At 42.6% G+C, this 26,425-nt stretch overlaps 1 protein-coding gene across 2 annotated transcripts in view; it reads left to right on the plus strand.

Annotated features, from left to right (window-relative positions):
- Window positions 1-26,425, plus strand: part of URI1 (URI1 prefoldin like chaperone) — a 427,315-nt gene that overhangs the window by 65,338 nt on the left and 335,552 nt on the right. The window contains exon 2 of one of the 2 annotated variants that reach the window (XM_069216758.1): window positions 26,221-26,255. The exons of the other annotated variant lie outside the window; for it this stretch is intronic. Within the exon in view, the coding sequence (XP_069072859.1) occupies window positions 26,221-26,255 (35 nt within the window). The remainder of the gene's footprint in view (window positions 1-26,220; window positions 26,256-26,425) is intronic. 2 annotated transcript variants of the gene reach the window in all.

Genomic DNA, 26,425 nt, shown 5'->3' on the forward strand with positions numbered 1-26,425 from the left:
CCACTCTTCCACACCACTTTTCTCCACAGCACTAAAGTTTAACCATACTGAACAGCAGCCACACAGGTGCAAAACATGGCTAAAACACATAGGTGAAGCCAATAGCTCTTGCATAGGCGAGACCTGTTGGCTTTGCCAATGCTTTTTCTGTTAGCCAATACCAGAGCCAAGTTAGGAAATTTACATTCTGATCTTCAGTTTTTGGAAACTCATGTTGTACCAAGTAGAACTATTTAATTGTCCGTATATTGGTGCTTCTTGAAGGAAGAGTGTCTAAGGGGCAGATGTAGCAAAGGTTTTTACCCATTCTGTGTCTATGGGAAAAAGTGTTCGTACATATGGCCCTAAGTCTTTAACTGTAGCCTTACACTGGTTGCTCTTGAAACTTTCTTGTACCACCTGAAAGAAGTGGTCTTCTACAGTGTGACACAGGCAGTTACTAGTTGCCCATTAACCAGGAGTAGTGAAAGGCAACTGAGTTTCCTGTTGGTCTTGAGACTATCCTCTAAAACAGAATCCAAAGACAGACAAGCATTTGCAATACAATAGGTCTCCCATTTGCTTGAGTTAGAACTATTGGCGTTGTAAATGCATAACTGAACTTTTCTCGTCACATAAAATGGTCAACCCTGCCACATAATTTGGTCCTCTCGGCCACATAAGTCCAGAGGCCCTGCATATATTTAAAGCACTTCCATTTACTGCAGAGTCTTGCCCTGAAGACCATGAACATTTCTTAGATTTTTAAAAATATTTTTTCGTGTAATTTTAATGTGCGTGATGTGTGAGGGACTGTTACTGACCTTTTCAGAGAAATGTTGTGTTTGTTTCATGCAGCATCCATAAAAAATAGTTCTTAAAGACCAAAACAGGACCTCGTATATGAGAAATGGGAGGGTATAATGGAGGTTATTTGCAGTAATATTAGTGAGGTGCTGCTGTGTTACAAGTATTGAAAACACACTTCACTATCCCTGAATGTTAGATGTAAACACATTAAGAGTTTGGACGGGTGTGCCTGTACATTGTTAGTGACCTGTCCTAAGAGGACTGGATCATAAATTCAAGTCTGTTACGAACAGGGGCCAACAAAATAAGTTTGGCCCAGGGCCCCCAAAATTATTAAGATTCCTCAGGGGAGGACTAGGGCAAAAGTATGATAAATGTTGCACAAGTAGGGAAGTGGATTAGGCTGCAGTTGTCAGTAGCTGGAAGAGTATATCTTATGAATAGGGTTCTTTTCCTGAAAAGTGTTTGCTAAAGAGTTTACGACAGATGTGGAGCTTTACATGGGGCACAATTGAGTCCTGATGGCTGACATCTCGCTGCTGTTACTAAGAAGAATTTGGAGGGGCGGCTTTTAATCAACCTGACAAGCGCTAATCTGTGTAAACACACTTTCTCATCCCACACTTCCAGTGGCTGAAACCTTCTATTATATGGTAAGCCCACTCCCTGGACATAGTGGCTTCCCTGGCCTCACTGGTGGGAAAGCCTGCATTTCATTCAGCTTGGCGGAAGCATGTTTTACTCTCCCGTCGTGCAGGAGCAGACACAAAGCCTGCTTCCAGGGGCTTAACAGTTCTTAGGTCGGCGGGGCACACATTCCCCTCCCCTTTAATAAATAAAACATCCCAGAGGATGGGGTACCCAGGGCCTAAGAAAAATTTGAGAGGAGGGCACATGGTCCACCTCACTTATTATAATAATAATAGAAAAAAGGCCCTAGGGGATGGGGTCCCTGGGGTCTAATAAGGCTTCGGAATGGGGCCATGCGGCCCTCCTCCCCTTTAATTTAAAAAAAAATAAAAAAGGCCCTGAAGAACAGGGTCCCCAGGGCCTAATACTACTCAAGCAAGGGTCGACTTGGCCCCCCCTCTTGATGAAAAAACATAGGGCCCGGAGGGGCGTCCTTGGCTTAACAGGCTCAGAGAGGAGGGCCTACTCCACTTTGAATAAAAATAACGGCCCTCTGGAATGGATGTCCTCATGGCCTAGTAAGACTCGGGGAAGGGGGTCTACTTCATGCCATGTGTGATGTGAGGTCATAAGCAGTGCATGACAGAACACAAGTTAAAGTTACCTCTATTAAATATAACTGGTGAATTTCTGTGTCTGTTTTGAGTTTAAAAAGTTACGTTGGCACTATGAATTTCATCTAACTATAACGTCAATTTAACCTTTGTTTTGTTTCTGTGAAAAAAAATCTCTCTCTTTCTCTCTCCCTCTCCCTCCCTCCTTGCAGTTTGCTTCTTCCTACCACAACCAATATTTTACAGGGACATAAATATAGTACCACTCATAAAAACGATATCCCGACAATACTATAAAAGGCAGTTGACTTAACCAGTCATTGCTATTAACTATATATACTAGGTTTACTTTATAAGTGTTCCATAGTGATCAAGGCATTGGCAGTTGTGATACTGATTCATCACCATATACCATCATTGCTGTATTTGATTATCCTACTGAAATCAAGCACAAGTTATTATAATAGAAAAGTGGATATGTACATTTGTTTTTACACCCCCTAAACTTTGTGAAGGGCGTTTGAAGCAGTTGCATCTTGCTCAGGAAGGACATTTAAAAACATGAGTTATTGCAACTTTGTGATTGACTTGCATAGCAGTTGCTTCAGACTTAAGAGAGAGATCTAGTAAAGTTCTGAAGAGCTGCCGTGGTTGCAGTTATTTTGTGCCAGAGGGCCCCAGTGGGGGTATACATTGTGCTTTGCAATCACAATGCTAGTCTTTCAGAGCTTATTGGAGTCGAGTGATGTCAGTAAATGTGAGCTTTTCAGCCACGGAAAACTTGGTTTAGGAGAATCGATTCCAGTTGATTAATCTTTGTATGTGCCCTTAATTTCCTTGATGGTTTCAGGAGCTGTCGTCCTTGCACATAAAAAAAAACAAAAAAACAGAGAAACAAAATAGTTTTTAGTTGCTCGCAACATGATAGTTTTACCTCATTTTTGTCTTTACAGTTTTTTGCATTAATCAAGATGACAATTGCAATCAAATGCCAGGAGATCTCAGAGCCTCATTTGGAACGAATGCTTGCGGACTGATTACTATGGTTGATTGGGCAGTGTCGTGGAGAGAATTATTTTATTTTTTCTATTGTCCACTTTTTCTTTTTTAACGCTTTTCCTCCAAACTGGTATCTCCACCTGCCACCCACCCTACTACAACCAGCAGAATATAGACCTACTGTTCACAGCTTTAAAAACGTTTAAAAAAAAAATGCATAGAAGTTGGAAATTTTTTGCGCTCTGCCTATTCACAGCTTTATAAAATGAGCATGTGTGCTGCTTGGACAGAAAAACATGTAAATGAACTCTATCTCTTGAGTCTCTATTTGGTGTCTTTTTCCAGCTTTGTGCAATTCCATTTATTTTCAATCAAAATGTGTGGTCTGTGGTACTGAAATACTCATTTTACCAGCCTTCACATTGTTTTTCAGTGTGTATGTTATAAATAGGTGCACATTTATTATGTTTTTACTGATGAGAATACAGTCTTTTTACTGTGATATTGATAAGAAACCTTCTGCACATTTGGACATGAATTCGTGTTTCTTCGGTCATGGAGGCACTACAGATTTTTTTTTTGGTACGTTTTATTTTTGAATTGCACTATAACAGTCTTCTGCCTGTGTCATCATTCTTTGGATTAATTTAAGCATTCAACCCTCTGCTCCACCCATCACCCCTCAATGGAATGTATTATATGCGACAGGTATGACTTGGTGTGGGATTGCTGTGCAATTGTATTGAAGACTGTCTCGTGTTGAATATGTCCGTCATGAGGGGACTTGACCAGGCAGTTCAGTCTGGACGGTTCTAATTGCAGCAACACCAAAGCTGATTTGCACTTGGTTGTTCCTTGTCTACAGAGGTGCAACAAGCCAGGAAAAAAAATAGAACAGGCATTTGCAGTACAGTAGGTCTTGCTTTTGTGAGAGTTAGAGCCTTTGGCGTTGTAAACGACAATGCCTTTTATCTATGTGTTTTAGTTTGGCATGTGGTGGATGTACGCCAGGTGCCACAGTAGCCCTCCAGGCCTGTCACTGCAGGAGAGGACACAACAAGACTGCCATCTTGGGAGTGTTTTAGCCTCATTCCTACAGGCTTACTGTGATACCTTAGAGATGCAACCCTTTTTAGTGTGTTTATCTAAACTTTTACAGCACCAAACAAGCCACATAGAGAGACACCTTCGTGGCATTTAACCTGGAGAACGAGGAGGTCACATTAGTTGGGAGCAGCAAAGAAAAGGGTACAGCCATATATTTGTGTGTTGAATGTTTAAAGGAATTATTCATCTACATTGGCAGTACCAGACTAACATTTAAAAACGTTGACTGTTCATAAAGAGAATATCAGAAGAGGCAGCTTAACTACAAATTAATTATAGCAATTTGGTAAGAATGGCACCTGCTTTGCAGCACTATGAAATGGCAGAATCTGTATTACCAAGCTCTATAGTAAAAAAAAAAAAAAAAAAGTTATTCCCAGACTGTTCCAACACACACCAGACAAAGAACCCTAGGGGAGAGGTTGTGGCGTAAGAGCTAGAGCTGCCGACCTTGAAGCTGGGTTACACGGTTTGAGTCTTGGTGCCAGCTCAGCATCCTGTGATTCTGGGCAAATCACTTAAATCTCCTCTTGCTACCTAAAATGAATGTGTTCTTGTGTGACGGAACCAGTGCTCATGTAAAGCGTTGTAATACCTTTGTATGAAGTTCGCGCTACCTGAGCTCTGTTTGAAGAGGCCCAGTTTACATCCAAAGGCTAGATGTTTTTTGCTTTCAAGCTGGAGGCTGTGAAGTGCATGCGTCTGGAGTCACTACTCCGTTTCCACCATTTTGGAGACAACACCTTTTGCCATCTTCTTGCCTAGAGCTAACCTATTTGCTTGGTTGGTGACCCTCCGGAGGTGATCAAGAGCACGTGCTATCGCCTTGGGTTAAGCTCTACTCAAGTAAGTTGGGTATTGCACCCACTGCGGAGGTCTTGACAGAATGAGAATGTCACAGATTACAATCCTGACATAGCTTTCTCACCTCTTCATCTCTGCAATGTATATGCAAATGAATTCTAGCGATTTTTATTAAGAATGGCACCTGCTTTGCAGTGCTATGAAAAGCCAGAACCTGTATTATCAAGCGCTATATACTTAAAAAAAAAAAAAAAAAAAAAAAATTATTCCCAGAGTGCCCCAACATGCACCAGACAAACAGCCCTTTTGGAGAGCATGTGGTGTAAGGGCCAGAACTGTAGACTTTGGAGCTGAGGGACACAGTTAGTGAGGCACCGGCTCAACATCCTGAGATTATGGGCAAATCCCTTAATCTCCCCTTACTACCAAAAATGAATGTGTTCTTGTGTAATGTAACCAGTGCTCATGTGAAGCTCTCCAATACCTTTGTGTCGAGTTCACGCTACATAAAACTGCAAAAGTGAATAAAAAGCCCCTGCAGACATTGCAAAGAAATGGCAAGATGCCCGAATCCAAGAAAGACTAAAACAACATACTGACATGAACGAAACAGAGAGGCAAAAGAAAACACAGTGCACTGACACTAAGGTACCTTCCCGATCGTGCAATAATCCAAGTAACAGGGTCAGCCTTCAAGGCAGTATCAAAACAGGCTCAAGGTGGTACAAACGTAAAGCATTTACCAACAACATGAGGAGATTTTTGAAAGGCAGGCCCAGGAACAACATGGGCATGAGATAAGCGTGGTTAAGGCCCAGAGGATATATTACAACATGTCGAAGAGCAGCGATTGCGCGCTGCGGTGCTCAACCTAAAAACTATGGTGTTGAATTAATCTTAGCAATTGATAATAAATCTTGGCCACATCCAAGTGTTCCATATTACGCAAAACATCTCAAAAGCCTAGGGCCTTCATCAGCTTTACAAAAAAATTTGAACTTTTAAGGCAATTCACACCAGCAGCCTGAAAGGAGATGTCCAAGACAGATTGTTGTCATACTTAGTATTAAACGTGTTCTTTAGTGTTAGACCTGGTAGCTTTTTGCCCTGTCTCCCCTGTCTTTTTGCCTGCTGCCCTCCTGTTTTTATGGTATACAGGACTGTGTTATTGATGATTTATTGTATCTGTGCACTTTACCAGTGCTAAAGTGCAAGTACTCCCTATATAAATTGTACTGTTGATGTGGTTTGTCCATGATTGGCATATTTGATTTACTGTAACTCCCTAGTAAGGTGCACTAGAGGTGCCCAGGGCCTGTAAATAAAATGCTACTTGTGAGCCTGCAGCACTGATTGTGCCACTCACAAAGTAGCCCTGTAAGCATGTCTTAGACCTGTCACTGCAGTGTCTGAGTGTGGAGTCTTGCACTGCCAATTCGACCTGGCAAGTGTACCTACTTGCCAGGGCCAAACCTTCCCTTATACTACATGTAAGGCACCCCTAAGGTCGGCCCTAGGTAGCCCCAAGGACAGGGTGCAGTGTATGTTAAAGGTGGGACACGTACTCATGTGTTTTACTTGTCATAACAGTGAAAAACTGCCAAATGTGTTTCTCAGTTGCAGGGCCTCTTTCATAGGTTAACAATGGGGGCTGCCTTTATCCTGAAAGTGCAGTTTTCCTTTGAGAGCAGATAGACACATGGAATTAGGGGTCTCTGAACTTACAATTTAAAAATCCATCTTTTCGTGAAGTTGGTTTTTGGATTGCGAGTTTGAAAATGCCACTTTTAGAAAGTAGGCTTTTTTTTACTGAAACTATTCTGTGACTCTGCCTGTTTGTGGATTCCCTGTCTGGGTCAGTTTGGCAGTTGGGCTGTTTGCACCTCTTCTGTAGACAGTGACACAAAGGGAGCTGGGGTATAGCTTGCATATCCTGATGATCCATCTGTGCTAGAGTGGAGGGAGGAGTGGTCACTTACACCTGAAAGGACTGTGACTGACCTCACACAATGCAGTCTCCAACCCCCTGGTGTGTGTCTGGGGCCTGGCCTAGACAAGGCAGGATCTTGTCAACAACAGAGAATTTCTTTTGAAGTAGGCCTACTTCAAAGTCAGAAAGGGGTATAAGTAGTGGGCCCAAAACCCCAGACTTTTAGAATCTTTCCTGCCCCTTTGCTGTGTTACTTTACTGGGTTGGCCTGGAGTTGCTTGCTTCTGCCTTAAAAGAAAGCAAAGGGTGACCTTTGCTGTGTATCCTGCTTGAGAGAGTTCTCCAAGGGCTTGAAGTAGAGCTTACTTCCTGTTGGGAGTGTCAGGAATACTAAAGCCTTTAGTTTCATCTGCCTGCAGCACTGGGAACTGTGTGTTCTGTGCTGTTCAAGAAAAACCACTGCAACGTCGGCGAGGATGCCACTGGCCTGCATAGTGACCTGCTGACTCCGTACGGAGCCGCACCACCCTGCTTAACACCACAACCCTGATCTCACTGATGCAGCTGTTTGCACTGTGACCTGTGGGCCCTGTATTCCGGCATTGCCTTGCTCACAACGAAGCCTGGAAATCCTCAACGACACCAATCCTGCTGACGTCGGCACCGCTGCTTGCACAGTCGCCTGTGGACACCACTCGTGAGGTACATGAAGCACCGTCCCGCACCGCAGCCCCGGTCCACCAACGCCAGTGCGCTCGTCACCAGGTGTCCCTGTCTGCACAGTGACCTGTGGACGCCACGCGAAGCCCGTCCCGCGCTGCATTGCCGACTTGGGCCTACCGACGACATCGCTTCAGCAACAACACCGCTGCCTGCACTTTGACCTGCTTACACCGCACGTTGCACTGCCACATTTCACACCGCAGCCCTGGTCTCACAATGTCGCCGGACACAGTCACCGAGCCGCTGCCTGCACCAGAACCTGTGGGCACCCCACGTCGCATTGTCCCACTTAACACCGCAGTCCCAACGCCATCCACGCCAGAGCTCCTGACTTCATTAGCCCGCCCAGAGTTTGATCTGCAACACTTGTGACTTCAAGGGCCCGACGACTCCCGCACCAACCTTCGGAACAGAAACCGTGACGCCACTGTCCGGACCTAATCGCGAGAATCAAGGTACTGTGCATTTCGCAGGTACTGTTTGTGGGTCTTCCCAAAACAATAGATGTCCTGCAACGCCGCAGCCAGCCGGAACTGTTGGATTTGTTGTTTACGACGCCGTGATAGCCCCAACTATATAGCTATTGACTTCAAGGAACTGTCTCTTTAAGTAATTCTTGCAAAATTTGTATCTTATTTATTGTATAGTTGGATTTGTATTGTGTTTGGTCTTGTTTTACATAGATAAATATTGGCTATTTTTCTAAAACTGGTGTGCTGTCCTTTTGTAGTGTTTTTGCTGTATTACTCTGCGTTATGTGCAAATGCTGGACACTGCTTCTGAGAAAAGCCTGACTGCTCGTGCCAGGCTACCACGGGGAAGAGCAGGGCTTATATGAGCTGGGTATCTCTCTTATCTTGATTAGACAGAGGGTCCCTACTTGGTAAGGGTGTAAACCGACTGCCAACTAGAGACCCCATTTCTAACACAGCCCATTTTTGCAGTACTCTACACCATTCCTCAGATGGGGGACCATCATATTTTTTTAGACTCATTAATCCATTTGGTGGGGGGGAGGGGTGGGGGTCTAAACCTAAACTGTGAATACTCCTTCAAAATATTAGCAATTGTTTTAGATATTTCTCTGTACAAATTTGGCATATCATTTTCTGTTCATCTTGACAAATGTAAAGATTTTTCAGTTGCTCTAAACGTGCTTTAATCCTGCTTGTCGTCTGTTTATCTGTTTCCTCAATTTCAAATCTTTGCCTTTTCCTCCAAGGTAAGTTCTTCTGTTCAGTGTTTTTTTTTTTTTTTTTTTTAATCTGGCAGCTTTGTTTTAAATCAGTTTGACTATTCCCCTCTCATATCAATCATGTTTGGAATGCCACATTGCTATTGATGGATCTTTTTAATTTTTCTTTTTCTTAAATATACGTAGTTTTGATATCAGTGGCTTAATTACTTCTAACAAAGCTATCATTTTTAAATCCTTTCCAATCTGACTTTGATCCGACGAGGGAGTTGGGCCACAGTGTTCACCGAAAAGCTGTATTTAAACTCATGCGTGTTTTTGCTGTGTCATCATTAAATAGCATTTTTCTTTTCCTATATAACTTTCTGACCTCATTGGCCTGTGTCATTACTCATTCTGCTACACATGAAAAGCTATAGAGTTGGGTACGCCAAACTATAGTATGCAATAAGCAGCATATGTGTCTACTGAAATGGTGAGGAACCTCTGAAGCACAACGGATCATGTTGTTCTGTCTGTGTTGATAAAGAAATTCGAACATACATTTTTATAATATATTCATAAAAATAATCATTTATCACTTTTAAGCCGTGAATAATAGTATTTTGGAGGCTGATGGCAAATTGTGTCTATTAAAGCACATTACAATATATATATTTTCGGTCATTGTTTTATAAAGACCAATTTGGAGTTCTACTCAGTGAATTTCTGACGAATAATGGCAAATTGTGAACTTTAAAATACTTTGGACCAGAAAACTGGTCAACATTGAAAGACTTTAAAGACGACGCTAAAGAGGTTAGTGGACTACTCACCCGTAGATATTTGGTATATGGTGAAATGTGCCATGTTGAAGGCATTGGATTTGATTTTAAATACGTTTTTTTGTCAAGTAGTTTTGGTAGTTCTCCCTCAGTGTTTAGAAATGTATGGGTAAATAGTAGAGTCAAAGCACTGTTATGGGTACAAACTAATAAATCTTGAGAAAAATGGCATGTTCATGAAGTAACATAGTGGTTCAATAATTTCGGTCAAAAATATGGTACAGAAACCTCTCTCCTTTGTTGCAGTAGTCACGGATCATGTTTTTGAGAGGTTCTGTGCAAAAAAGTGGCAAGTCGTACTTTGCCATTTTCAGTGATGCCTCCCTCATCACACTTTATACATTTCCACAATGATTGATTTCTGTTCGCCAGGATTACATACTAGCCTCTCTGAATATTTTTCAGATTCCACATTGGTTGCCTTAAAAATTCATTAACAAGCTTCACTATTTACTAACTATTGATTCCGCAGCAGATCAGTCAGAGGCTATTGCTGCTTTGTAAGGTGCATGACATCATTCATTTTAAAGTTTCTCCAAACTTTTTTTCTGGACAGTTCTTAACTAACCTGATCTTACCGACAGGATAGGACGCACTTTGACTTTTAGCTTATACTTACCTAGTTATTAATACCCATTGTCGGCCTGAGGCCTTGGCAGACTCTAGTGAAGTCCCAGTCCCATAAGAGCTGGACTGGTAAAATTACAGCACACAGTGTAATCAGAGCATATGTAGCGAAAGCCTCTTAGGATGCTTCGGTCCACATGCACATTTTCAGTAATGCCAAGTAATACTAATATAGCACACATTGTTATTTTGCAAAGTTTCCCAGCATTTTCCTTTTCATTTTTCCATGATATACGTTTATTTTGCAAGCTTGCACAGTAGTTTCTTTGACAATTCCGTTTAACTCAGTCCAGTTCATGATCAATAAGATTACAATTATGCCTGTAAAATTTCCAAAATGTCTCAGTTGGCACAGTTTTGCAGTTTCCCATAATACTCCATCAAGCACTTCCTGTTTCCTGCAAAGACCCTGCTATATTCACTTTGGAAGCTTAAATCGGTCCAGTTGCCATGTTATTGTGTTATTTCCCTAATTCTCTTTTTATGGCACAGGCTCGCTGACTAAAGAGAATTGTCTAGTGTTCAAATTTTAGTGGCGTTTATGGAGTCTACTTTGGGCCACGCCTTCCACTTTCTATTCTGTATTCAAAGGGAGAGGGCAACAGCCCTTGCAGGATAGTGGCACTGTTGCAGAGGGGGGTATTCAGCCCTAGCTATTCTGTATCCTGCTTTTCCCAATATGCTCTACTCATCAGTGGTTACTTTATTCCTTTTGATCATGCCTCCTTTGGGGTATTTTTCCATTAAGTATGCAGTTTCTTTCCAAATCTAACAATTTGCTTTTACGAGGATCCAGCCTTAATTCCTCATACCGTGATCCTGGTGCATAGTGCTTGTGCCCGACAATGTGATAGAGAACAAGTGTCAAGAGTAGTGGTTCAGACATCCTCACCTTCAAAGGAAAAGAAAGGAATTTACTGTCCAGTGGAATATTAGCAGAATAAGTAATAACAAAACTCAAAGCTGTAAGGACCATATGATGAGCAACATTTTCAGGTACTCTTAGAAACCTGTTCCGCATGAGCCTACGTGTAGGAAAACTGCAACAGTTGAATCATTCCCTTGATACTTGGAAATGTAGGATTAGAAAAGTAGTTTGTACCTATTTATGTTTTAACAAGATGCTGTAAAGATCATTTCCTCCATACTGCTTGCTGCCTACCCTTACTTTTCAATTGTTGTTTTTTTGTCAACCACATGTAGCTTTTATACTTCTTAATAAGTTTAACGTGTTTAAAAAAAAAACAAAAAAAAAAAAAACACTTCTCAATATACTTTGTATCTGCTGGTTGTTATAGTACTATAATGTTAGTATACTTTACCAGAATGTTAAAGATTTGGCAACCCCTGATGATTTTATTTATTTATTGGTTGATAGTAGTGGAAGTGGGAAAACCTGCACATTTTATTGTGTTGCCACCTCAATAGTTCCAGAGTGAATGATTACTCATGCTTGTGATTTCAGGTTTTTGAACGAAGAGCAGGAGCTCTTAATACTTGTTCTTTGATTGTGATTGTGTTGTTTTCTGGGCTAATCCTGTACAGGTGGTCGTCATGGTCCAAATCTTCTGTTAAGTCAAGATCTAAAAAGAAGCTAAAGAGGTCAGAGCAGGCTTCGTCCCAGCCTCGCCACTCTCCATCTGAGAAGCCTTGAGGACGCTAAGATGCTTTTCGGTCTTGCTCCCGATCCCTTACAGAGAAGCCAATTTCACAGTTTGTCCCGATGCACCTTGAATTTCTAAGTCCATCATTAAAGCCACAACAGATCCAGGTATTTAAGCAGGCCATGCCCCTTATCTCCAGCACTTTTCTGACTCTCTCTGGCATGCTTTCAAGCACCGTGGATCCACAGAGGCCTCTTGTTTGGTTGCTGTTGGTAGGTCTGTCCTCTGTTGCGTCTGTGCTTCCAGAACCCACTATTGGTTCAGCCCTGACCCCGGAGCTGGCCACGCGCCTGGCACCACTAACCTTGTTGTTTCCTCATGCATCAGCGATGCCAGAGGGTGACGTTGATCCCATTGTTTTATCCCACTCCAAGCATAAGCTTTATTCTGGCATAGCTATGATGCGCTCACCCTATACACACTGATTTGGATAAGACAGTCAGCTACATACCCTGAATTAACCTGTGCTCACCCTCTGGTAGCTTGGCACAGAGCAGTCAGGCTTAACTTAAGAGGCAATGTTAAAGTATTTGTGCAACACTTGAAACAGTAAAACAGTGACAACATCACAAAAAAACTCCACACCAAGTTAGGAAAATAGGTGACATTTTTATGAGTAAAACAAGACCAAAAAGGCAAAACCCAATAAGTAGAAGTCAAGATATGAATTTGTAAAGGTTAAACGTGAAAAAAGTGCTTATAAGTCATTAACGGTCAAAAGGTTATAAGAGGTTGCAAGGGATGGGTGCAAATCCAAAGTTCAGGCTAACCGTGATGGAGAGTAGGCCAACTACAGAACTCACGCAGAATCCGCTTAAACAGTACCAATGATGGAGCAAAGCGTTGATGTCAATGGTATGCTGTCGGCTTTTGCAGAAATCAACAACAGAACCCGCTTCTGCGGCCCAGGACTGGACAGGGGCACCTCGGGCAACAGTAAGGTTCACAAGTGGCAGAGGTCAGCAGCACCAGGCAAGTTGCAGGCAAACTTTGACATCGCTGAGACTTCAAAAACAGGGGACAAACCAACAGGCCCTTGGAGAATCTTGGGTTCACGGATGTAGAGAGCAGGTCCAGTCCCTCTCACTCCAGTCCCTCTGACTCCAGGCAAGAAGCAGCAGGCCAACACAGCAAAGCAAGTAGCAAAGTGGCAGTCCCTCTTACCGCACAGCACACAGCAAGCAGTATGCCAACACAGCAATACAGTTGCAGAGTGACAGACCCTCCTGGCAGCACAGCAGTCCTTCCTGGCAGAGTGTCCTTGGTTCCAGTACAGTCCTGGTTTGGTTGGGTTTGGAGTACAGTGCGTGTACCTACATGTGCCTTTGAAATGGCAGTTTAAAACTGCACAACAAGCTCTGTAGTGGCAGGCCTGAGATATGTTTGAAAGGCAGCTCTAGTGGGTGGCACAATCAGTGCTGCATGCACGCTAGTAACATTTAATTTACAGGCTCTGGGCACGTATAGTGCACTTTACTAGGAACTTACAAGTAAATTAAATATGACAGTTGTGGAAAAGCCAATGTTACTATGTTCAGTGTATACAACACCTGTAATTTAGCACTGGTGAGCAGTGGTAAAGTGCCCAGAATCCAAAAACCATCAAAAACAAGGCAGAGGAAGGCAACAAGTCTGAGGATGACCCTGCAGAAAGGGCTACTTCCAACAGTGATGATGGTGACACTGAGAACAACTTCTTCCCCCAATGTGATGATGATAATTTTTATCTGAACCCACAACAGACTAGTGGCCTGGAAACATCCCCTGACATGGGGCTGGGTTCTCCTCTTGGCCCATCCACAGAAGAGTCTGCTTCATTCGCCCTAGTGATTAGACGGGCAGCTGAAATGTTGGATTTACAGTTATCTTCCGTTACATTAAAAGCCAGTGTCATCTTGGAAGTGTTGCAACTTGGACAGGCCCTGTCTGAACCACCACCACTACTGCTGTTGAATTAAGCCCTGACAACACTCTGATTGGTACTTGGACTAAATCCTGCTCACTCCCCCTTGTGGATAGACAGGTGGTGTGTGACCAAAGACCTGCTCTGGGTAACCCTAACTTCCAGATGTAGCACTCTACTTCTGAGAGCCTGGTAATACATGCCTCCCCTAACAGAGTTATCCCCAGTTATTTTCTGTGCTACCTGCCAGAGAAACTGAAAGAATTGTGACATTTGGAAAGAGGCTATTTATTCTGCTATCCTCATCCTCCTGTCTGTTAATGCCAGCTACATGCTGGTGTGGTTCTCCCTGGCATAATTGGGCCTGGTTGGGGATGTTCTGCTAGCAGTCCCAGAAGAATTTTGCACCAACTTGGCACAGACCATTAAGAATGTCCAGGATGCAGCCAAGTAGTTATACTGTCAGGCCTGGATATGACCAGCTCTTAAGGCAGTGCCGTGGGCTCTAATGAGGTGCTTTGGCACCAAGCATCGATGAGATGCTCAGGCTTTCGGGTGATGTTCAAGCATTGCTCATGGAAATGCCTTTCAACAAGTGTCTCTTTTTTGGTGAGGAGACAGACTCCGCTCGCAAGTGCTTCTAAGATAGTAGAGCTGCTGCATGCTCCCTCGGTCTCCACACCCACAAGGCCAATAGTTTCACCCCTTTCTACGCATTGTTTGGTGTTTAGCCAACAGACAACATCAAGGTCTGACACCCAAACAGTATGCACCCCAGTCGTTTTGAAGTCCAGGTAGGGGATCTAGCAGACAATGTGCGGGCTTGCAGGTTCAGTCAATCTCCCAGCCCCTTCTGTAGCAGTCTCTAAGCTTATTTAGTTTGCCCTTGGCAGCACACTACCACCCCGTGGGAGGCAGGAACAGTCATTTTATTCACGGGTGGTAAGCCATAACATCTGATAGGTGGTTCCTGCATATAGCCTCATTGACCTGTGCCCTGTCATTCCTTTCTGTGCTGCTGCATTTTCCACCCACATCAGAGCAGCTTTCAGAGAGCTGTTTGACAGTTTTTCTGCAGGAGGTTCATGCAGAGGATCCTGGCCTCTGAGATCAGCACTGGGTGCTACTCCTGTTATTTCCCTGTGCTGAAAAAAAGCAGAGGCGTTGGCCCCCGTTCTATCTGCCCTGGGTCCAGTAGACTGGACGTTAGTGGTGGACAAGCAGAGCACCTATTTTCATATTCAAGTCAGCAGAACATTGCAGCTAAGTTTTGATGGTAAACATTGAACATACTATGGCACTGTTTTACAGGTGAAAACAAGGGAGTCTCCGTTCTTAAGAACTCTGCTAATTGTATTCGACATTTGACATTGACCATGCTCCCCTTCTGGTCTCTGCATTGCAGGTGTTCTGAATGAAAGAGCAGGCAGCTTTAATCACAAATTGGCACTGAACCATGTAGTTCTCAAAACCTGGTTTCAAGTTAGGGAGCTGTTGAAGATGGATGCCTTTTGAGACATTTCTGGAAAGAAAGTGTGACCTCTCCACATTTTTGAGTGGGGCATTGTGTTGATACCCAACAGAAGACTTGTGTTGGACTGGTTGCAGAGGTTGTAAATTTCCCATAAATGCGACTATTAGACAGAGACCTTCTAAATATCTAGGACTACCTGAGTGCTGAGTCATCTTGGTGGACCAACCCTCAACCTTGCTAGCTGTGGTTGTCATATATCCTGCACTTTATTTAGAAGAAGGTCGCCTGTCTTCCACTGAGGCAAGACATGCTGACTCTAAAGGGGAATTGAGAATTCAGCCATCTTCTCTATCCATTGAATAAGATTCCAGCTTGTTCAAACAATAAATTATAACTTCATTTAAGTACAAGATTCCTGTGGATCAAGCCTTCATTCATGTAAGTTTCTTATCCGGCAACAGGGAAATCTGGTTGGCAAACAAGAAGTCCACCACTGTGTCTCAATACGACACAAAGTAGTTACGTTTATGGTCCTGGACATTCACAAGGTGATTCGTCTGTCTTTCTTGCAGGGGTGTGGAATTCCTATTGTCCGATGCCCAGGACATAATGTTTGGTGTCAAGGACACGTTTTCAGATTTATCTTTTTTCTACTGGAGAAGTAGTGGATACCTAGAACAAAACCCTTACAGCACAAATCATTTGGTTGACAATTTACACTGTTCAGTGTGATTGTGGGAAAGATGATTGTCTCATGCGAAAGGAATTGTTGGCACAAATGCTGGCAAACCCTTTCTAAAACCACTATTTTCTATTGATCTACAGAGCAGATATGGTCAGTGAAATATGTAAACATGTACTATCAGTGCAGTGGCTTCTTGTGTGAAAAGGTTCATGACTGTTCCTGTGTAGAAAAATATTATGGGAGCTGTGTAGGCCACCCCATGCACATTTCTCAAGCACTGTGGTCTTCATGGTTTAACTAGCGGTGATGTGCAGTATGTTAGGACCACTAGGTGCTCACGGAATGAGAGAGACAGTGATAAGGATTGATAATTTGAATGAAAATGTGTTTGAAAGAGGAGCTGAGCTGCGATGAAACGATAAAGTGAACAAAATAGAATTTTTAATGAAAACTTGTCATGTCGTAAGCTTTGCCTCTTCTTTAAGTATAAAATATGTGCATGTTCCACCCGATTTACATATTTACTAATTAAAGAACCTTCCTGGAAACATTAAGTCGAATATCTTCTGTAACCTTTATAACTACAGATAATGGATGTAACTTGAAACTCTCAGAAGGTCCTTTAAATAATGTACATGATTATGAATATGTAACTAGTTAATATGCAGCTATGAAAGGATTATCATGTTGGGGTTAATGAACATGCCTTTCTTATAGTTTTCAAGTCTTCTTTTTTTTCTTTTAGCTGACTTTATGGATGGGAAAAGTACATTGAAATAATAATTTTCCTTTCTTTAAAAAGACGATTATATAAAGACTTCTTGAAGGTTATGAAACCCTCTCTCCCACTTAGAATTTAGTTTTCTACCATAGATTGTAAAATAACAGACTAGTTGCAAATAACAGCTGTTGTGTCCCTACTTTTTTTTTGGATTCGTTTTTTCTTTTTTAATTTTAAACAGGTCTTTCTTGTGGAAATAAATGAAGGAACAGTTCCAACCATTAAAGTTCAGTTTAAATGAAAGTACAGGGGCTGTTTATGGTTCGACCTGGTACAAAACAAGAAATCACTTATCCATTGACATTGCAGGCAAGTTTTGACTAACCAAATGTGGTTAATTTGTAATCGTATAATGCAGTAGAGTGCAATTAAAGGTTTTTTGCTTGTTAAAAACTTTAGCAAATCAAAATGCCTTGTGTGTGATCACAACCCTAGTATTTTAGGGATTTCAACTTTTCTTCATTCTGGTACATCAGACAGGACTAAGTGCCTGATTTGGAGCTTGGCGGAGGGTTTTACTCTGTCACAAACTTGACAGAAATCTCCTCCTCCGTATTACGATCCCATATTAGCCTATGGAGGTCATAATACAGCGGACGGGATATCTGTGATGTTTGTGACAGAGTAACCTGTCCCCCAAACTCTAAATCAGGCCCCAACTCCGCAGTCATTTACTCTGCAAATAAAGGGGTTCTATTAAACTGGGGAAGTATCAACCCAAATAAGTTTTTTAACAATCTGGTCATTGAGGCCTCGAATGATATTACCTACTGCCTTTTCCCAGATGCTGATCCTACTAAAATCCGGGACAGCCTCATTGGAATTGGTCATTCCATTCCATTCCATTCCATACATACCTTCATACAAAGAAGCCGCCAAGAGAGCAACCCACCTATTCATGGTTTGACCCCGAATGAACTGCAGCGCACAAAGCCCTCAAAATGGCCACTAATAAGATCCCAAGTAATACCGCTGACATTATGGTGTTGAATAGAGCCATTAAGAAAAGAAAGCAAGAAATTAGATCTAAGGCATGGGAGGACCTTGAAAACCAGTTTGCCTGAAGAATAGTACTCTTTTTGCTAAATATTAAACCACCCTTTTTTCTCGGACAGTTTAGGTACCAATATCAAGTGCAATCTTAGAACAGGAATGAATTGACCACTTCTCCTTCATTTTTAATCCAGTCAAGGAAGGACCAAAGGATATTGAGGCAGGTAGCCCTCAATAATGAGTGCTGGTTATTTGAACCTGTAGATCTAGTGTCTGTCACCATTGCTATTTTGAGTTCTGTTAGTGGGAAGGTGCCAGGCCCCCATGGGGTTCCAATAGATCTATTTAAACACAATATTGAATTTACAAAAAAATTGAGCGCAATCCTCTGGCATGTTACCACCCAATTTCACTAATAGATTTAACAGCAAAGATTCTAGAGCGGGTTATCCTGGGCAAATTGGAGAACTGGTCAGAGGCCGATTCCTTTTTTTCAACTGTGTAATATGGCTTTCGACACGGTTTAGGGACTGTGGAGCAAGCTCTCAATCTATCCCGGAGTCTAAGGAAATATGTCAAAGCAAGGAGAGGTGCCCTGAATATGGCCTTCGTGGACCTCTCCTGTGCATTTGACTTAGTATACAGGGATAAGCTGTGCCAATTGATGGACGTGGCAGACATCGATTTCCCCCCCCCCCCTTTTGTTGGACCTCATATGGCGCTTGCATTGGGACACAGTAACAAAAGTGTGCTTCACACAGCATGGGGATTGCACACACCCAGTAAAGGCTGCTACAGGGGGTCAGACAGGGCTGTATATTAGCCTCCTTCATGGTTTTATTCTATAGTAATTCCCTAGACACTGTCTTAGGGTCCTGTTGCAAGGATGTTCCCAGAATCAGCTCCCATGCAGTTCTGGGTCTGCTTTATGCATACAATGTGTTCATTTTAGCATTAATAGCTAACAGCCTTCAGCAACTGTTACATGTTTTTAATGATTTTATGCTAAAACTGAATATTAAAGAAAACCTGCAAAAATCATTTATAGTGACATGTGGCCCCAAACATACCAAGTGTAAAAGAAAAAAAAAATGAACATTTGAGAGACACCGATTTATTTGGGGGGGGTGGGGGCGGGGAGAGAGAAGAGTCCCTTCTTTTAATTATTTAGGTATCTTCCTGGGACGTTAATGAGTCATGCTAACTAACCTGAGATTGTCAAGGATGAGGGCTGCCTGTTATATGATGTTTAGATTTGACAAAAGGCTAGCTGATAAACAGATTGAGGAGATGATCCAGCTCTACAAGACTAAGGGGGTCATTCTGACCGCGGCGGATGGCGGTCGCTGCCCGCCACGCGGTTCCCGCCGAAAGACCGCTCCGCGGTCAAAAGACCGCGGCGGTCATTCTGGCTTTCCCACTGGGCTGGTGGGCGACCGCTGAAAGTCCGCCCGCCAGCCCAGCGGGAAACACCCTTCCCACGAGGACGGCGGCTCAGAATTGAGCCGGCGGCGTGGGAAGGTGCGACGGGTGCAGTTGCACCCGTCGCGAATTTCAGTGTCTGCTAGGCAGACACTGAAATTCTTTTTGGGGCCCTCTTACGGGGGCCCCTGCAGTGCCCATGCCATTGGCATGGGCACTGCAGGGGCCCCCAGGGGCCCCGCGGCACCCCCTACCGCCATCCTGTTCCCGGCGGGAGAACCGCCAGGAACTGGATGGCGGTAGGGGGTGTCAGAATCCCCATGGCGGCGGAGCGCGCTCCGCCGCCATGGAGGATTCTCAAGGGCAGCGGAAAGTCGGCGGGACACCGCCGACTATCCGTTTCTGGCCGCGGCTGAACCGCCGCAGTCAGAATGCCCAGCGGTGCACCGCCAGCCTGTTGGCGGTGCTACCGCCGACCTCCGCCATGGCGGTAATTACCGCCAGGGTCAGAATGACCCCCTAAGTGCCTTACATTTAGCACATATGGGGCAGTAGTTTGGCGCTACACTGCTCGTGGGAAATTACAGGTACCTAAAAAAAAAAAAAATTGAAAGTTTTTAGCCATTCCCAAAGCTATACCGAACCTAGTTTTGCATCTGAAATTGGGTATGGGCTTTCTAGAGGATCAAGTTGGTATGGCCCTCATATCATTGTGGTTGAAGTTATGGAACAGTCCTAAGGCAGGGTTTTCTAGTCAGATGTTGGAGGATTGTCTACACCCAGATAACATGAATGCCATTACATGGCTGACTTGCGTCAAAAATACTTTTTATAGTTTGGATTATAGCCGTCTTTTTGATTAACCTGACATTATTGGTCTACATATTAAAGAAGTGGTTAAACAACATTTTGAATCACATAGGGAGGAAATTAGAATGAAGAGGTCTCTCAATATGGGTCCATATATGCAGATCGTTTCGATTTCAGACATTGAACTTAATTTATCCTGGAGTATTAACTCTGAGCACAGATTTTATCTGACCAGGTTAAGGTTGAATAATGTGCCATTTTTTAGTGGCCTTTCCTTTAGGAGGCACCTGGTTTGCCTCTCTTCCATATTGCCCTTGCGATGTTTTCACTGAATCCACTGCATACTTTATGCTCTTTTGCACTCTGTACCGCACCTTTAGAAAGCGTTTTGTTTTACAGCCAAATCTTTTACACAAGCACTTTATCTCCTCTAATGAAGGGCTGGTTTAATTGCAGAGTTTAGCTTCGCCTGAAATTTGTACTGCTGTACTTAGTTATATTGTTACTGCTATGAAGTTAAAGAAACGTTACGCAATTTAACTGTATAATGTGAAAACTTATTATGGTTATTTAAAACGGTTATTTATTTATGATATACTGTACCACTGTTGTGAATATTGTGAAATGTATTTTTATCTTGTGCTTTTATGACCATACTTATCGGAATACTTTGACCTGGCCTTCTGAGTGTAAATAATTTGGTATTCGTATTTAAATAGGTGTATAACACTCTTTCTGAGAACACATGCATTCACACACACAACTTTTTGCGTGCGTGCGCGTGTGTGTGCGTGTGCGTGTGTGTGTGTGTGTGTGTGTGTGTGTGTGAGAGAGAGAGATTGAACTATCCAAGATTAACGTTAATCTGAGATATGGTTAGTTTTGGTTATTATCTAGAAAAAAATCCTTGCAAATTAATGTAAGCACAGTTGAAGTACAGTTATGCTTGTTTTGGATGCAGTATGAAATATTGTAAAGGATCTTACAGATGAGAACATCACATTGCCAGTAACTCTGTGAAAGACAGCTATGCAATATTATTTATTGGTTCGAATGTCTTTAATTGTGTTGTATTGTATTGTATTGTATTGAGCATTTCTAAAGCGCATTCCGGCCCTCGGGCATCGAAGCGCTGACTGAGAGAGGCAGTTAAGAGCTAACCAAGGACGCTCCCAAACTTATTGGGAAAACAGCCAAGTTTTGACCAGTTTCCTGAAAGTTAGATGATTATGTTCTTGCCTTATGCTTAATGGAAGAGAATTCCAAATTTTTGTTGCAACGATGGTAAAAGCTCTGTCTCCCCATTTCACTTTTCTAGTTCGCGCTATTTGGATTTGATAGGCACAGGCTGAACGCAACACGCGATTAGGCTTATGCCATTTCAGCTTAGTGGTTAGCGTTGCAGGCCCAATCCCATGGGCCGCTTTGTGAGTGATGCAGAGAGCCTTAAAAGAAAGCCGATGGATAATTGGTAGCCAGTGTAGATCTTTAAGGCCCCTCTTGACAGAGGCCCCCCGGGGTAATTTTAACAACAGCCTGGCAGCCGTGTTCTGCATCAACTGAAGCCTATTCAAAGCGTCTTTATTCAAGTTTAGTAAAAGCGCATTCCCATAATCCAATCTGGAAATGACAAGGGCCCAAACGACAGTGATTCTGCTAGTCTGAGGAATAAAGGGGAGGATTTTTCTTAATTTCTTCATTGTCCACACACAGGACTTAATTATCTGATTAACCTGAGGTTTAAACGACAATTGTTCATCGAATACTACTCCTAAATTCCTTGAGTGGGACCGCGGGACAGGAAGTGACCCACATTCTTCCGGCCACCAACTAGAGGTCCAATGCACCTTGTCAATTCCGAAACACAAAATCTCGGTTTTATCGCAGTTGAGTTTCAACCAGTTGGACTTCATCCAGTGACTGAGTGCCACCATACAGGCATTGAAGCGAGTAGCCACTACCTCAAGATCATTATCAATAGGGATGATAATCTGAGTATCATCAGCATAGGAGGTAGGAATGAAGCCAAAGGAACGAATCAGCTCAGCCAGTGGAGCCACATACACATTAAACAACGTCGGGCTCAGAGAAGAGCCCTGGGAGACCCCACACGGCAACAGATAGGGAAGAGACTTAAAATCGCCACAGCTAACTGTGGCCCATCTATCAGATAGAAAAGATCCAATCAGTTTAAGAGCCTGGTCTCTGATGCCTGTCTGATATAATCGGTCAAGCAAGATGTGAGGAGCAATAGTATCAAAAGCTGCCGACAAGTCCAATAGCACCAGAAATGCCCCCTGCCCCTTATCCACCAATCTGCGTATGATATCAGATGATGCAATAAGAGCAGATTCAGTGCTGTGGGCTTTCCGGAAGCCGCGTTGCGAGTTATCCAAGCCCTTAGAACTAGACAGGAAGTCTACTAGTTCCTTATTTAGGTGTTTTTCCAGAATTTTAGCCGCGTAGGGAAGAAGAGCTATAGGACGTAAGTTCGTTAAGTCATCCGGTTTACCCGCTGCTTTCTTTTTCAGCGGAATAATAGTAGCTTCTTTCCAACTATTGGGTAGAGACCCGATACTAGCACTTCCTGAAAAATGGGAGCCAACTTGGAGACCACTAACTCTGGTACTAGTTGGAGAATAGTCGGGGGGCAGGGATCCATGGGGGAGCCCGATTTACATTCCCGGAGCAATTTGCACAGAGCCTCCGAGGTAGGCATCTTAAAATTAGATAAAACAAGTGGGTCATCCGATGACCCGTTGGTTGTCTCCTCGGGGTACGGATGAACCGTCAGTCGTGGAGATGTGCTGGTTAAAGTCTCCTCCCGCCTAAAACTGGAGTAAATATCTAGCACCTTACATTCAAAAAATGTGGCTACTTTGTTACAGAAATCTTGGGAGTTTTCGACTCTGGGTAGATCTGATGGAGTAGTAAGAATGTTGACCGTTTTAAATAGTTCTCTAGAGGAGTTAGCTGCTTCATTAATTTTACATGTATAGAAAGCCGATTTGGCTGCCAGACAGGCTTTTTTATAGTTGTAAAGTGCAAGCTTAAGATTTGCCCTCTCAACTTCACCCGGACTGAGTTTCCAGCAACGCTCTTTCTGCCTATATGTCCTCTGCAAAGATTTAAGGGTTTGGGAAAACCAAGGTTGATTAAATTTCTTCTTGGTGTAAGAAGAAAAGATTCTTACAGGTGCTAGCATGTCCATAGCTTGTTCAATCCCTAGATTAAATCTGGCAAGTGGAGACAGCCTGGACAGCTTAGGCTCATTCCAATTAAGTCGTAGTGCCCTAGTCAAAGGTTCAGGTTCAATTTTTTTCCAGGATCTGATCTGTTTCTCCTGGAGAGTGACTTTTCAGAACTGCTGTTTGGCCAAAAATTTAAATGTCAAAAGGGCGTGATCTGTCCATTCTAATGGGGTAGTGGACAGGTGGAGAGATTCGTCGGAACGAGTAAAGATCCCATCAAGGGTATGACCAGCTCTATGCGTGGCCAACCCATCCTTTAGTACCCAATCTAGTGCCCTCATCAGGTTAAGGAATTCCACAGCCAATAAATCACGGGTATTATCAAAATGAATATTAAAGTCTCCCAGTATAATGGCTTTAGATTCCATGATTAGGGGTTCCAATACAGAGGGCCAAATTGAGAAAAACTTAGCAATAGGGCCAGGGGGGCGATAAATTAGAAGGCCTTCCCAGACTAAAAATGTGTCACGAAATAATTTAAAGGCCATGGCTTCACAGACCTCAGTAATGCCGCTAGCATTATTCCAAGTACACGTGAGCTCAGACCTACAGATAATGGCTAGACCTCCTCCTCTTCCAGTGTGCCTATCCACCCTATAGAAGGAGTAGCCAATAGGTGTTGCTTCGATAAAATCAGGATCCGAATCAGGCCTTGCCCAAGTTTCTGTTATAAAAAGACATTCTATGTTAAGGGTGCGGATAAGCTCATTAATTTCAAATCTATGTTTAGGGAGGGACCTAGCATTTATGAGGGCAAAAAGGCCCCCCATTCTAACGGCCTTACCCATTCCCCCCAAAATGTGTCCAATATTATTCACATCTGTGGCCCGAACTCCCTGGGTTGCCTGCTTACCCATCGAAGAAGGCATATGCACCATCCAATTGCACTGTGTGCATCTCCAGGCGCACGCAGTACCCGGATTAAACGTACTGGTACAGCGCGAGCCCGCCCACTTCTTGAGTTCATCTCTGGTGTAACTCAAGTTTCCCGAACTCGAAACATAGTCCCTGGCCCTCTGGCCCGTTCTGGCGCGGACGGGCGCAGACGGGCTTGCCTTTGGCGCGATTTGTTGTGATTTTAAATGTTGTTAAGTACTTGTATAAATATTTTGCGGTCGTAAGCATTACATTTAATGTGTAAACTCAAGTACCAGTGTTCATAGTTGAGATTCATGTCATGCCTGCAGTAAACAGTGATGCCTTAATTTTCACTTAAATCTCTGTGGGAAGATGGTTTGAATGCATTTCTCTTGTCACTCTTAGTAATATGTTCTACCCGAAAATTTGGATCTACAGAATTTGAGGATAGGGTTTTTTTCATTTAGAGCAAGGAGATAAGTGATCTTCTTGCTGAAGATGCAACAAGTTCTTCCAGTTTGTCAGCATTTTTCATTAAAAGCTTTACAAATTCAACTCAAGACCCTGTTTTAGATCTTATTTTTCAATATCCTCCAAGCTGATTAGTCATGGCAGATGCATGGTCATTTTTCCTCCCACTGAAAAGCAGGTGAATGTTTTTTTTTTTTTTTTTTTTTTTTTTTTTTTTAGCTAACTGAAGTTTTGTATAGCTTTTTTAAGGGACACTCAACTATTTGGTCAAAGGGTATGTTTCATACTTCACCCCTCTCGTACTAGTTCATAATGCTTTGTTATCCTCTTTGGACAGTTTTTGAAAGGGGCATATCAGTGGAGGTTAACTGATATTACTGTATCTTGGATCAGTATAAAAGTCTGTACCGAAGTTACATGCTTCCTTGCCACAAGTGTTTTAGATTAAAGTTAAATTGCTATAATGGAAAAAAAAATATATATATATATATATATATATATATATATATATAGTGATTATACTAGCTTGAGACATTTAACATCTGTGTGAGGGGGGCTTTGGAATTTTCTCTATCTATAGAACCTCTTTTTTGTCACTGTTCAGCAACACTGTGTCCTCCTTGTGTATTTGACAGAAAAAGCCCCGTTTCTGCAAACATTTTTGCCAAAAGTGTCATAGAGGCCACAAGTAAGAGGACACTCCTCCCGCATGTTGTAACCATTAGGACTACCCATAATTAATTCTCGATCAGGGGGCTATCTGACTAGGAGTTAAAATTCTTAGATGAGTAATTTTTACTGTTATTGCCATGCGGAGAGTGCCGTCCTCAGAATACCGTGTTACAAGCGTGCACAATTTCAGCGTACAAATCTCCTTTCTCCACTTAACATTGTTTAATGTGATGCATAGAGCTTTATATTAGTGTTCTCTTTTAGAATTGTCAGTTCATATATGAATTGCTAAATAAACATGTTTTAATGCAGCATATAACTGCCCAATATTTGTGTCCGTATTTGGGTCTGCCTTCAGGGATAGGGCACCCTGTATTATTCTGGATACCTTTTAAACTCCGCATTGAGCAGCATTTGATTTCTTATGATCGTTCCTTTTTTTTTAATTTGAATATTTGAACAGATGCTTCTGCCCCTGAATGACGTTCTGCGAAATCGTTCTTAGCTACTGTACAAATAAAACGTCTGATCTTACTTTGAGCTTTAGTGCGAATGCGCATATGACATTTCAAATGAAAGGGTGCAGTGTGCTTCATCATACAAAAAGCAACATAAATGCTGTCTTACTTTATACTTGGATATAGCAGGATTTTGTTGTATGTTACTGGAATTTTGATTCTCCACAGAATACAGTATTCAAGGTAAGCCTTCTATCTTATTGTTCACCACCTATTAGGAATAAAGTAGGGTTTGAAACGAAGAATGAATTGAAAAAGCTGGAGCCTGTTTTAGACTTGAAGTGAGCGTTAGGGCGATGTGATAGCGTCCTGCTTAAAAGGTAACTTTCCTTTGCCATCATGTAAAAAAAAAAAAAAATGTTCTCTTAAGCACTTTTAAATCTGTAAAGCCACTGTTCTAGTTTCTTATGCATTGAATGCTGTAGCTTTGCATCTAGACTTGTTTGCTCATGAGTAGTTATCTGTTTTAATGACAGGTGGTCACAAGCTGCCAAGAAAAAATCCAGCACTGGTGAGTAAAACATGTTCGATTCTGTGCGTGAAATTGTGATGGCAGATGCTGCTTGCTGTTGTCGAATGGTGTGCAATTATTTATATGAAATGTTTTATTTCCCAGAAGCGTCCTTTTACATGCGGTTTCTTTTGTTTCAACTATTTGCAAATTATTTGAGTTGAGAATAA

This window comes from Pleurodeles waltl, chromosome 12 (genome assembly GCF_031143425.1).
Source record: "Pleurodeles waltl isolate 20211129_DDA chromosome 12, aPleWal1.hap1.20221129, whole genome shotgun sequence".
NCBI lineage: Eukaryota > Metazoa > Chordata > Amphibia > Caudata > Salamandridae > Pleurodeles > Pleurodeles waltl.